We start from the raw sequence: 13,744 nt of genomic DNA, 5'->3' as shown, positions 1-13,744 counted from the left end.
TTGATATTTTCTACTATCGTCTTATCAATGAATTGATAGTAAATATTTTTAGAAGTTTTTTTTTGTTTTGTTTTTTACTCAAATTTTATTTTTGTTCGGCGGCACTCATTCAATGGACGACCAGTGTCATTGTTTGTGCGCTTATCTGTTTTTTGTTTGTTCGTTGTTCGATTGTCTTCAACAATCGTCTATAGACTGATCGCTGTAAATGACAGTGCTTCATGGTTTTATACATGGAATCTCAATTGTCCGGATGCATTGAGTTTATACGAAACAAAAAACCTATACCAAAACTGGTAGACAAATTTCTTCTTGATAGAGTCTATAAATTCCGACTGACAAAAGACTCGTTTTCTCTGAGCATGAAATAGTTGTGAGTGAGCTGTTGTTTGTTTGAAGCCCTGGACATAGCACATAGGTTTGATAATGTTTAGAGAATTTTATTTAATAATTATCAGTTTAGGAAATTTAAATTATTATTTTTGTTTTTTTTTGTGCTTTCAGATTTTTTCGTTTCACACTTTTTTAAATTAATATTAATATTATTTATTATTTAATATTATTTACTCACTTTTTTAAATTAATATTATTTTTTTATTTATTTTAGAAATAATCAATGTTTTAACAATTTTCTTATGAAAAAGTTTAAATCAAATTCCTTTAACGTTTATTAACTGTTGAATGGGCTATGGCAAAATAACCACTGTCAGTCACCCCGGTCTTTATCTAGCTTATTTGTTACCTGGCATACCACCTACCTGTTCACATCGTTTTTTTAACGCTGTTATCTTTCTAACGTAATTGTTTTGTTTTTATTTTTATTATTTTTTCCCATTTTGGAGAGTGACTCTTCTCAGCTATTACTCATCGTTTGGATACAAGTATTTTCACTCAAATTTTGAGTGAAGAAATAACAAATAAGGGGGAGTTAAGTGGGAATGGGTTAAAATAGTATTCCCTTCTTCAAAAAATATTTAAAATTTAGTTAATTAAAAAATAAAATACATATTTTTCAAGGACCCTGCTTAGCGCAGATTTAAAAAAAAAATATGTTAATATATTCTGTTTTTGGATTTAAGGGGACTCCTTCAAGTAAAAGTCTCAAGAACTCTTAACAAGCCCTAACAAGCATCGGTATTCGTTTACCAGCCCATTGAAAATCTTGACAATTTGAATCTTGTGTCCAAATCTCATGACCCCATAATTAGGTTATCTTTCACAAAATAGTCCATCAAATTTGATGAATATATTTAAGGTAATTTTTTATTTATTGTTAAGATGGAAATTAAAAAAAATCCCCCATATATTTCCGAGAATTTGCATGCATCTCATGACAAGAATACACAAAAATAAGCGAGTTTTAAAGAAAACCAGTAAGGAAAGTAGTAAAGTCGGACTGGGCCGACTATATGATACCCTTCACCACTTTGGGTATATTCAACATATGTATTCTTACAATTGTATCTCCATGTTCCCTCGAAGGAACATACTCATGTCTTTCTGCAACCTATGATTAATTTAATTTCATTTGGGCAGATTTGGACCATGGGACACATTTGTGGTTAAAAATTCGGTGTTAAAAATTTAATCTCCATTGGACACCTATTAGAAATATATATAAGCTATCATTAGGAGTTTGATGCACCATTTACATAAAATCGAACGACAATATATCGACGCCTCCGAAGAATAGTATGCTAAGTCTGAAAAGTGAGTTTTTCAGCAGAAGCTCTCAAAGTATGGAAGTTTCTTTAATCTTACGTGCCATGCTAAGTACATTTTTGCTTATAACTGTGGTTTGGATTGGCCGATGATTACCAAAATTTCAGAGAATTTAAAAACGTAAAGAACTTTAAAACATACTAGGTCGACTTAGCATACTATGGTTCGCAGGCGTCCATATATGAGAGCTATATCTAACTCTGAACCGATTTTCACGAAATTTAACACACATCTTTCTAGACTTAATTCAGTATGCTATGTGAAAATTCGTGCAAATCTAATGATTTTCAGGAACTTGGTCCACCATTTACTTAAAATAGGACGAAACTATATATGGGAGCTATACCTAAATCTGAACCGATCTTCACTAAACTTTGCACGCATCATTCTAGACTTAATTTAGTACGCTATGCCAAAATTCGTGCAAATTAAAATATTTGCAGGGACTTTGATGCAACATTTACCTAAAATCGGCCGAACCTATATATGGGAGCTATATCTAAATCTAAACCGATTTTCATGAAACTTAGCACACGGTATTCTAGATTTATGCCAAAATTCGTGCAAATCTAATGATTTTCTGGGACATTGATACACATTTACCTAAAATCGGGCTAAACTATATATATATAAGACATGGACGGACGGAAAGACGGACATAAAAATCGACTCAGAAAGTGATTCTATTCATATTCTCAAAAGGAACCATGGATCTATCTCGATTCATTTTGCCTGTTACAAAAATATGCACAAAGACATAATAGCCTGTATCACAGTGTGGTGAAGGGTATAAAAATAGACAGAACAATTAAAAAATACCAGTCGTTGTTGCCGACAGACAGATATATACCAAAATCGGATGAATATATATATATATATATATACGGGAGTTATACCTAAATCGCAACCGATTTTCACTAAAGCACACATCATTCTAGACTTAATTCACTACGTTATACCAAATTTCGTGCAAATCGAAAGATATATAGGGACTTTTGTATCCGACTCCGTACATACGTCAGTACGCTATGTAAAATTTTGTCGCAATCGGACAAACCTTATTAGTTTTGTGTACAAATTATACAAAATCGGACGAAAATATATATAGGAGCTGTACTAAATCTGAATAGATTTTCTCACAATTTGAATAAAATTCGTCCTGTTCATCCTGCTGATCATAATTGCATGCTGTACTTTATTTACAATTTAACATGGACATTCATAAATCGACTCCGAAAGTGATTCTATGTATATTCTCAAAAGGAACCATGGGTCTATCTCGTTTCCGTTTGCCTGTTACAAATATATGCACCACAGTATGGTCAAGGGTAAAAATACACTCTTAGAGATCCATAAATATATTTTTTCGGAATCCACACATTCATTAAATAAACCCATATGGTTGATATAAAACTTTATAAATTCACTCTTTTATCAAGTCCCTCCCATTGTGCAGGCAAGAAAAAATACTTGGTTTTTTAAATGAGCACATTATTCGCTCTTGAGAGTTACTAATGTATTTTGAGTGAGAACGTATAATTGTGGTAGGGAATGGCTATAAGAATACTGGTTGCATCACACATATCCTTTTGTTACTAATAATGTCAGTGTCCTCTATTTTGTGGTATTTAGGTTCTAGTTTAACAGGTTTCTGTAAAACCAATTGCTCAAATATGAACTTGATATGGTTAAACAAAATATTAGAATCGGAACAAAAACCACGATTTTTTATAAATATTTGTTTCATACTATTATAGCTTTGTTTTCCGAAGATTTTAATTTATTTTTGTCAAATGTTTTTTTATTTACTATTCAAAGTGCGTATATTTTATTTGTATTGTTTTCATGATATGCCTGAAAATTCTCGGAAATATATTGGGGATTTTTTCTGTTTACATTAGAAAAGTTTTTTTAATAATAACAAGTCGGCATCAATATGTTCGTCAAATTTGATGGACTATTTAGTGGAAGATAACCTAATTATGGGGTCATACGGTTTGGACACGATATTCTTTTGTTTTTTATTTATGACTCATATACACACGTATATGAGAAATGTCCATTCATAATTGAAAACCAGTAAGGAAAGTAGTAAAGTCGGACGGGGCCGACTTTATGATACCCTTCACCACTTTGGGTAAATACAAGAGATTCTCATATGTACAATATCCTGAAGAAATGACGATATTAAATGTGTCGGCTACATAGATATTTGAACAAACTATACACATACAATTCTGAAACATATGTTAATCGAACGGACTTGGGTTCTTTGGAGTACCATTTGTATGAAATCATGCACAATTGTGTATGGGAGCTGTATGTACATCTGAACGTATATGAGCAACCACTTGGTATGCTGCAGCATAGTGTGCTGTTCACAACATATCTCGGTCGGAGAAACGGCTATTATTTGGTGCAATATTTGCACGAACTCACACGATAATATAAAGCGTATATATCAACATATGCACACATTAATCCAATATAGGTTATTCTAGATTTAATTTGTTTAAATCGAACGAAAATATATATGAGAACTATATTTAAATATGAACCGATTTTCCCGAAACTTAAGACACACCATTTTAAACTCAATTCAGTATGCTATGCCAAAAATTCGCTATGCCAAATCGAAGGATTTTCATATATTATCGGTCGAAACTATATATGGGAGCTATATCTAAATCTGAATCGATTTTCAGGAAATTTTACACACATCATCCTGGACTCAATTCAGTAGACCATACCAAATTTCGTAGAAATCGAAATTTATACAGGGACTTTGGCACCTCATTTACATAAATCGGACGAAAATATATATGGGAGCTATATCTAAATCTAAACCGATTTTTCCCAATTTAAATAGGGTTCGTCCTTGGGCCAAATGAATGAGCTGTGCCAAATTTCAGCCAAATGCGACCTGTACTTTTTTACATTTAACATGGACAGACAGACAGACGGACGGATATGCATAAATCGACTCAGAAAGTGATTCTATGCATATTCTCAACAGGAACTCTAGGTCTTTCTCGTTTCCTTTTGCCTGTCACAAACATATGCACAAATACATAATACCATGTACCACAGTGTGGTGAAAGGTATAAAAAGCGTTAATTTCGGCCGTGCCGAACTTTTGAAACCCTCTACCATACGTATACTGACAGTTACTTGAAATGAAAATATATGAAATATTTTAAAAAAGTGGAGCTATACCGACATTTTTTCCAAACGATTGTTGTAAACTATAAAGTACCTCCGATAAAAATGTCAGTAATTTTTAATGGAAATTTTTCCGAAAATTTCAAAACCCCAAAACGTGCATCGATATTGATAACGCATTTTAGGGTGGGACTTGCGTATAAAATCCTCAAAACACTGCAATATTAAGGGCAAGGTTATGAGGTTACACTTAAAGCGATAAAAGCGACCAATATTGATAACAATATAACTATAATTAAGGATTATAATTAATGACCGATGTAACTCAAATTCGATATCTAAATTGATAGTTATCATTGTATGGGGGCTAGATTTTATTTTTAATTTTATTCTGCATGATTTCTCTTATACGTTTATTTTCTTTACTCACAGTTCCTTCAGAAAATTATAGCTATGTGCGGATCAATATTAAATGGTATATAAACTCTATCTCGTGACAATTTTATTTAAATTTCATATTGAGAGCACGTAGTGTGGCTGTTTTGTTTTACTGATAAAGAACCAAGCTATAATCAAGAAATAAGAATATACTGATCTTTAGTTTGGAAATGATCAGTATATGAAATACACGACATTGAAATATCGTCACATATAAAGTGAAAAAATACAAAATTTGTATAATATATAAAAAATTAATATAAATAAATAAATTATAACAATCATGGCAGGTAAATGAAAACGACAAAAAATAAGTGTGTTTGTAAAATATTTTTAAAAGTGCAATATTAATTTTTATTTTTTTTTTTTTATTAAAATATAAGCTACGTATGTGACGAATAATCTTTTCAACCTCAGTTTTGTTGGTGTAAAATATTTAAAGTGATAGTGATACTAATCCAGAATTGAAATGTTTTTTTTCATAGAATACGAAATAGAACACAACGAAAAATGTGGTCTATGGATTTCAAATCAAATGACTGAAAGATGTGCTAATAAAATATAAGAAAACGTCGAGTCATAATCATATTGTTTTGCATAAAAATGTGTATCTATTTCGAACATTATGTGTAAATTTCGCGGTGGTGAAAATGTGTTAATAATTGGATTATCTTCTGAGGAATAAAATGCAAATGCACACACTGTGTATGAGGTACCTCGCATATGTACCACTTCGGCTATTTATACCCTTCACCACACTGTGGTACGGGGTATTATGTCTTTGTGCATATTTTTGTAACAGGCAAAAGGAAACGAGTTAGACACATGGTTCCTTTTGTGAATATGCATAGAATCACTTTCTAAGTCGATTTATACATGTCCGTCTGTCCGTCTGTCCATGTTAAATTGTAAACAAAGTGCAGGTCGCATTTATGATCCGAATTGGACGAAAATTGGCATAGGTCACTTATTTGGCCCAAGGACGAACCCTATTGAAATTGGAGAAAAATGTCCCTAAATATCTTTCGATTTGCACAGCGTAATGATATAGGTCTATATGTTGTGTGTTAAGTTTCCCGAAAATCTGTTCAGATTTAGATATAGCTCCCATGTATATTTTCGTGCGATTTAATGTAAATGGTACACCAAAGTCCCTATATATCTTTCGATTTACACGAAATTTGGCAAAGAGTACTGAAGTAAGGCTTGAATAATGTGTGATAAGTTTCGTGAAAATCGGTTTAGATTTAGATATAGCTCCCGTATATATTTTCTCCGATTTATTGTCAATGGTGCATGAATGTCCCTATATATCTTTTGATTTGCACGAAATTTGGCACAGCATAATGAATTTGGTCTAGAATGATGTGTGTTAAATTTCCTGCAAATCTGTCCAGATTTAGATATAGCTCCCATATATACTTTCGTCCGATTTAAGGTAACGGTTTACCAAAGTCCCTATATATCTTTCGATTTGCATGAAATTTGGCATAGCGTACTGAATAAAGTTTAGAGTGATGTGTTTACGTTTCGTGGAAATCGGTTCAGATGTAGATAAAGGTCCTATATAGTTTTTCTTCCGATTTTATGTAAATTGTGCACTAAAAACCCAAAGTGTGTCCGATTGCCACACAATTTTGTACAATGAACTGTAGTTAATATAAATTAATCACTGGCAAGTCTTGTTGAAATCGGTTCAGATTTAGATATAGGTGCACCAAACTCCTCATGTTTGTCATATATTTATCCAAATAATCAACAGGTGTCCGATTGATATTTGCCTAAAATTGATGTACATAACAGCAACTCTATATCTGATCAAATGAAAAAAAATTAGTATAGGTTGCAGAATTACATGTTTATGGATCCAATTTCATTTTACTGGTCTTTTAAAAATGCGACGTATGTCAGGATTCATCTGTTGAATATACCAAAAGTGGTGAAGGGTATCATATAGTCGGCCCCGTCCGACTTTACTACTTTCCTTACTGGTTTCAATATAGGTTTCTGTTTGAAGGTAGCTTTAACATTGAAATAAAAAATCTTTAAAAGATTCCAAATAATCATTAAAAATCCTCTACTTTGAATATAATTTACTAAAATTCATTAAAAAGGGTATTTAAATAAAAACTTAACTGAACTGAACCCAAAAAACAAATGTGGATCAGGCAACCTAAACATCCCTTTAAAAAGCCTTCCTTTGAAACTCATTTGAATCCTAAAATAATCCAAACCTGTGACCTTTGAAAAATTTATACAAAACCAGTGAGCGGAGCAGTATAGTCGGACGGGGAAGACCATACGATACCCTACACAACTACCAGGGAATATATATATATATATATATATATATATTCCAAATATTACTAATATTCAGTACAGCCCTTCTAATTATTTGTCCAGATTGCCTTCACGGTGGTTTGTGTTCGACTTTCAATTGTGGCCTATAGATCGACTCGAAAAAAAACACAAAAATTAAGTTTTTGGTCCAATTCATCCCAAAATTATTATCTGATCATCACCGAAAATTATAGGTGTTGTCCTTGACCATTCCTGAAAAAATTTAAAATCTAGCGCGCTATATTTCAGTGTGGTAATGTGTCATGAAACATAATCACCTGTAAATATGTAAGTGTAACTCCCTATAAATTTAAAGGTCAGCCACTCCTCTTGGATATACTATCAATTTATCGGGTCTATGTCCTTCTTTTTTTCATATTCATACATTTTTCATTCATATACATTTTTTTCATACAAAAGTAAGGGTCCATTTGACCCGCCATGACATGCTTATTCCTAAACACTATTTTAAAAAATTCGGGCCCTGAAATTACAAATTTTTTCAATTTCTAACATTGAAATCCTTGAACCCCTTTTAAGAAATCTTTTCCCTGTAACCTCAAAACATCAACACCCTTAAAATCCTCGCATTGGAACCATAAAAGCCTAACATTGAAATCGTAAAATATCCTCGCAATGGAACAATAAACATTTTGGATGTTCCATTGCGAGGAACATTGGATAGTTTTAAAAATTATTAATTAATAAAAAAAACAAAACAAAAAAATCTATTTCATTTAATTTATTAATTTTAAAAAATCAAAAAAAAAAAAACAACGCCAATTTCCTTAAAATACACGCCTTGATGGCTTCACAAATTTATTAAATGAAAAATTTGTTAAAAATACACACCTTTATGGCTTCAAAAATTCCTTACGGGGGGAACCCCCATCAACCAAGCCTTAATGGATTCAAAATTTTCTTAAAAAAATTCACGCCTTGATGGCTTCAACATTTTCTTAAAAAAATATACGCCTTGATGGCTTTAAAACATTTTTGGAAAACCCACGCCTTTTAAGGTCCCACCCTTTGGGGCCTTCAAAATCCAAGACATGGTTTTAAAGAAGAAATATTTAATATATCTGTGTTTCGTCAATTTTTATAAATTCCAATTTATTAATAAAGAACGTAGCCTCAAGCTATAAATAGACAATATTTATTCAATAGTTATCTTGGAATATTAATTATTATTCTATTTCTTTCTAATATATTGCAGTCAATCTCCCTGTTTTACTCAGCGTTGCTGTTCTACTGTGTATCCTCTCTTCACCCTCCGCCGTAGAAGGACGTAAGAAGAAAAATATGGCTAACGTAGAATTCTCTCAAAGTTTGGAAACATTTGGTGTTAAACTTTTCACCGAAGTTGCCAAAGCTAATGCCAAGAAGAATGTCGTTTTCTCTCCGTTTTCAATACAAACATGTATCGCCATGGCTCGCATGGGAGCTGCCGGAGATACAGCCATTGAAATGGACAAGGGTATGGATTTAACTGTACAAAACGAAGAATCCTTGGCCAATAACTATCACACCATATTGGCACAATATGAAAATAGTAATATTCTGAAAATTGCCAATAAAATTTACGTGATGAAAAACTACGAAATCAAGGAAAAATTCAATGAACTGCTAACAAAGAAATTCTTTTCGGCTGTGGATAATATTGATTTTGGACAAAATCAAGTGGCTGCCAAGACGATTAACTCCTGGGTGGAGTCGAAGACAAATAATTTAATTAAAGATCTTGTCCCGCCTAGTGTACTCAATGCCGATACCCGCTTGGTATTGGTAAATGCTATCCACTTCAAAGGCGAATGGGTTCATCCATTCCCCGAATATGCCACTAAGGAGAAAGATTTCTATTTGGATGAAACCAATAGTGTTAAGGTACCAATGATGCACATCAGCGAACGTTTCCGTTATGGAGAATTTCCCGAATTGGATGCCAAAGCATTGGAATTGCCCTATAAAAATTCTGATCTTTCGATGTTAATTATTTTGCCAAATTCTCGAACGGGCCTTGTCGATTTGGAGGAAAAATTGAAAACAGTTTCGCTGCATGATTTGACCAGTAAAATGAGTTCGTATAAGGTTAATGTGGATTTGCCGAAATTCAAGGCTGAATTTGAAATGGAATTAAGTGATGTTTTGAAGAGTGTAAGTGAAGAATTTATTTGGGAAAGAAAGGTGGATAAAGTGTTTTTGGTTTTTCTTTACAGATTGGCATGGGTCGCATGTTCTCTCATGAAGCTGACTTTAGCAAAATGTTGAATTCCCCTGAACAACTGGCTGTTTCCAAGGTCATTCATAAGGCTTTCATTGAGGTGAATGAAAAGGGTACTGAAGCTGCCGCTGCTACAGGTATGTTGTCAATTTCATTTAATATTGGGAAAATTTATTTTCTACATCTGTCTTTTGTCCATACCATCAATTCATAATACTAACGCTTTAAAATAATAAACAATTTATGGTAGACTATGGTATATAATTAATTTTTAAAATTAAAAAAAACGTAACAAGATATTTAAAAAATTCGTCAAAAGGGGTAACCGATAATAAACAAGAATTTTGAAAAACTTAAAAAAACCAGCAATGAAAGTTCAAAAGTCGGAGGGGGCCGACTATATGATACCCTTCACCACTTTGGGTACATACAAGAGACGTTAATATATACAATATCCTGTACATAGAACACACATAGACTTTTTGGAGGACCATTGAGATGGAATCGGACGAAATTAAATGTGCTAACTAGATAGATATTTGAATCAATTGAAAAAAACCACATACATATCATTCCGAAATCAGTAAAAATTGCATGTCAAACGGGCTGATTTGGATTCATTGTTGTACCATTTGAATGAAATTGAGTAAAAGTATATGTGGGAGCTATATATAAACACAGGGGCCTAATTGAGCAACGTTGCCTTTTTTAGAACTTTATATTCAATTCAATACCCTCTGCCAAATTTCGTGTAAATCGAACAAACATGGGCTCTTCGGTACACCATTTATATAAAATCGAACGAAAATATATATAAGACCTATATAGAACTCTGAACAGATTTCAAAAAACCTAATTACACATCAGTTTTTCCTGAATTGCATTCGCTATGGAAAATTATGGAATTCGGACGAAAATATGTATGGGACTCTGTGCAAAATGTTGTCTCAATCGGAAAATATTGGTAGTTTGGTGCATTATTCACCAAAAAATCGGACGTAAATATGTATGGGAACTATATCTAAATATGAACCGATTTTAACAAAACCGCGCAGACATCCGTATGAACCGAATACAGAACTCTGTGCAAAAGTTTGTCTCAATCGAACAATTATTGGTAGTTTGGTGCATCATTCACAAAAAAATCGGGCGTAACTATAAATGGGAGTTATATCTAAATTTGAACCAATTTTAACAAAACTTTGCAGACATCAGTCTAGACCCAAGTAAGAACTCTGTGCAAAATTTTGTCCTAATCGTAGTTTGGTGCATCATCCACAAAAAAAAATCGGACGTAACTATATATGGGAGCTATATCTAAATTTGACCCGATTTTAAAAAAACTTTGCAGACATCAGTCTAGACCCAATTAAGAACTTTGTAAAAAGTTTGTCCTAATTGGACAAATATTGGGAGTTTGGTGTATCATTCACAAAACAATCGGACGAAACTATATATGCGAGCTATATCTAAATCTGAACCGATTTTCACCAATTTCAATAGAATTCGTCCTTGGGACAAATATTGGAAGTTTGGTGTATCATTCACAAAAAATCGTACGAAACCGATTTTCTTCAATTTCAATAGGGTTCGTCCTTGGGCCAAATAAGTGAATTGACCCAAATTTCATTCAAATCGGATCTTAAATGCAACCTGTACTTTGTTCACAAAACTACATGGACTGACGGACGAACAGACGGACGGACATGCGTAAATCGACTCAGAAAGCGATTCTATGTATAGTCTCAAAAGGAACCATGGGTCTGTCTCGATTCCTTTTGCCTGTTACAAACACATGCACAAAGACATAATATACCACAGTGTGGTGAAGGGTATAAATAAAATATGTTATAAAACAATCATTACAGGCCTTGATGGTGTTAAATATTTTCCAAAAATTATTTTACAATTTATTAAAACATCTACGTAAAAATTCTTTAAAAAAACTACGCCTTGATGGCTTCAAAACTTCTAAAAAAATCCAAACTCTGAAGGGTTCAAAAGTTCTTTGAAAATCCACATCCTGAAGGCAACAAAACTTTTTGGAAAATCAAATCAAAAATTCTTCGGCACACAGAAGGCATCAACAATTCTTTAAAAAAAATCCACACCCTGAAGGCATCAAGAATTGTTTAAAAAATCCACGCCTTGAAGGCATCAACAATTGTTTAATAAACGTACGCCCAGAAGGCATCAACAATTCTTTAATCCTCGCCCTGAAGGCATCAAACATTCTTTTTTTAAATCGGCACACAAAAGGCATCAAAAAGTCTTTAAAAAAATCCACACCCTGAAGTCATCAAGAATTGTTTAAAATTCCAAGCCCTGAAGGCATCAACAATTCTTTAATACTCGCCCTGGAGGCATTAAAAATTCTTAAAAAAAATCCTCGCCTTGAAGGCATCAACAATTCTTTAAAAACTCCTGGCCCTGAAGGCATCAAAAATTATTTAAAAATCCCCGCCTTAGTATCATCAAAAATTCTTTCAAAATCCTCACCTTAGTAGCATTAAAAATCGGCGCCTTCGTGACTTAAAAATTCTTTAAAATAACCTCTAAAAATCCACACCCTTATAGCATGTACAGTCATATTTATGCCCTTAAGCCTTCTTAAAAATCCTAAAATATTTTTTTAAAATCCATGACCTGAAGCCTCAAAAATTCTCCTTAGAAATTACTCGCCATGGAGCTCTAAAACCCCTAAAAATCCCAGACTTCAATCCTCCTTAAACAGTCCTCACTTTGAAATCCTAAAAAATATCCAAAAATTCCTAAAAAAAATCTTTAGCATAAATTTTACCATCAGTCGAACCTAACATTTTAACCGAAGGAATTAATTAAAAACTTTTACTAACTCTAATATTTCACACCATTTTTCAAAAAAATCATATTTATGCCCTTAAACCTTCTTTAAAATCCTAAAATATTCTTTTAAAATCCATGACCTGAAGCCTCAAAAATCCTCCTTAGAAATTACTCGCCCTGGAGCTCTAAAACACCTAAATATTCCAGACTTCAATTCTCCTTAAACAATCCTCACCTTGAAATCCTAAAAAAATCCAAAAATTCTTAAAAAAATCTTCAGCATAAATTACAGATTTTACCATCAGTCGAACCTGACATTTTAACCGAAGGAATTAATTATAAACTTTTACTAACTCTAATATTTCACACCATTTTTCCAAAAAAAATCCCCTTCCTCTTTCACTTTACCCCATTTCCATTTCTATATCATTTCCATCCTATTTATTTTCTATATACGTAAATTCATAATATTACATTTTTTCTAACCTATGCTTTATGTTTCTGTGTGTGTGTATCTCTGTGTGTATATGTATGTATGTGTTTTCGTTTAGGCATGTTAATACGAAAGAAACGCGGCATAGTCGACTTTGACGAACCAAAAGAATTCAACGTTGACCATCCATTTATATATCAATTGAATCATAAAACAACAACTGTAACGTCCGCACCATCATCACCATTATCTGATTCTGAAACGGAATCATCGAATGCAACAACAATAAATATACCATTATTCATGGGTTCATATCGAATCGCCGTGGCTGAAGCGATTACAACCGCACCATCACCAGATTTAAATACAAATAGACTTAGTGATGAATTATAAATACAAACGTACATATATTTGTTTATATAAATATATTTGGCAACTAAATAGATTAATAGTATGAAAGGAAATTCTTACCAATAATAATTTTGTTTCTGTTTGTAAAAAAATTCTAAAGTAACGGTAAGATAATTTGTAATATATTTTAATATTTCATGTAGTATATGTTAATTATTTATATTTATTTTTTCGCCGCGTTTTTCCGCTATGAATGTAAATTTTAAAAAATA

At 32.5% G+C, this 13,744-nt stretch overlaps 1 protein-coding gene across 1 annotated transcript; it reads left to right on the top strand.

Moving 5' to 3' along the window:
• The first annotated feature begins 8,963 nt into the window (after positions 1-8,963).
• On the top strand, positions 8,964-13,514 carry LOC133329718 (antichymotrypsin-2-like). Its single transcript, XM_061538185.1, has 3 exons — positions 8,964-9,816; positions 9,879-10,020; positions 13,240-13,514. Exons 1-3 carry the CDS (start codon positions 8,965-8,967, stop codon positions 13,512-13,514), a joined length of 1,269 nt encoding a protein of 422 aa, XP_061394169.1. The 5' UTR covers position 8,964.
• The last annotated feature ends 230 nt before the right edge of the window (positions 13,515-13,744 follow it).

Source organism: Musca vetustissima, unplaced genomic scaffold, assembly GCF_032173495.1.
Source record: "Musca vetustissima isolate MV318-11 ecotype Yass unplaced genomic scaffold, APGP_CSIRO_Mvet_v1 utg1892, whole genome shotgun sequence".
NCBI classification, from domain to species: domain Eukaryota; kingdom Metazoa; phylum Arthropoda; class Insecta; order Diptera; family Muscidae; genus Musca; species Musca vetustissima.
The sequence above is the reverse complement of the archived record's forward strand: the minus strand, read 5'-3'. Positions and strand labels throughout refer to the sequence as shown.

Excerpts from the sequence above, each read along its gene's own strand:
- LOC133329718 (XM_061538185.1), top strand. The coding sequence starts at position 8,965 with ATGGCTAACGTAGAATTCTCTCAAAGTTTGGAAACATTTGGTGTTAAA. Across the intron at positions 9,817-9,878 it reads TAAGTGATGTTTTGAAGAGT|ATTGGCATGGGTCGCATGTT; the intron begins GTAAGTGAAGAA and ends TTTTCTTTACAG. Across the intron at positions 10,021-13,239 it reads TGAAGCTGCCGCTGCTACAG|GCATGTTAATACGAAAGAAA; the intron begins GTATGTTGTCAA and ends GTTTTCGTTTAG.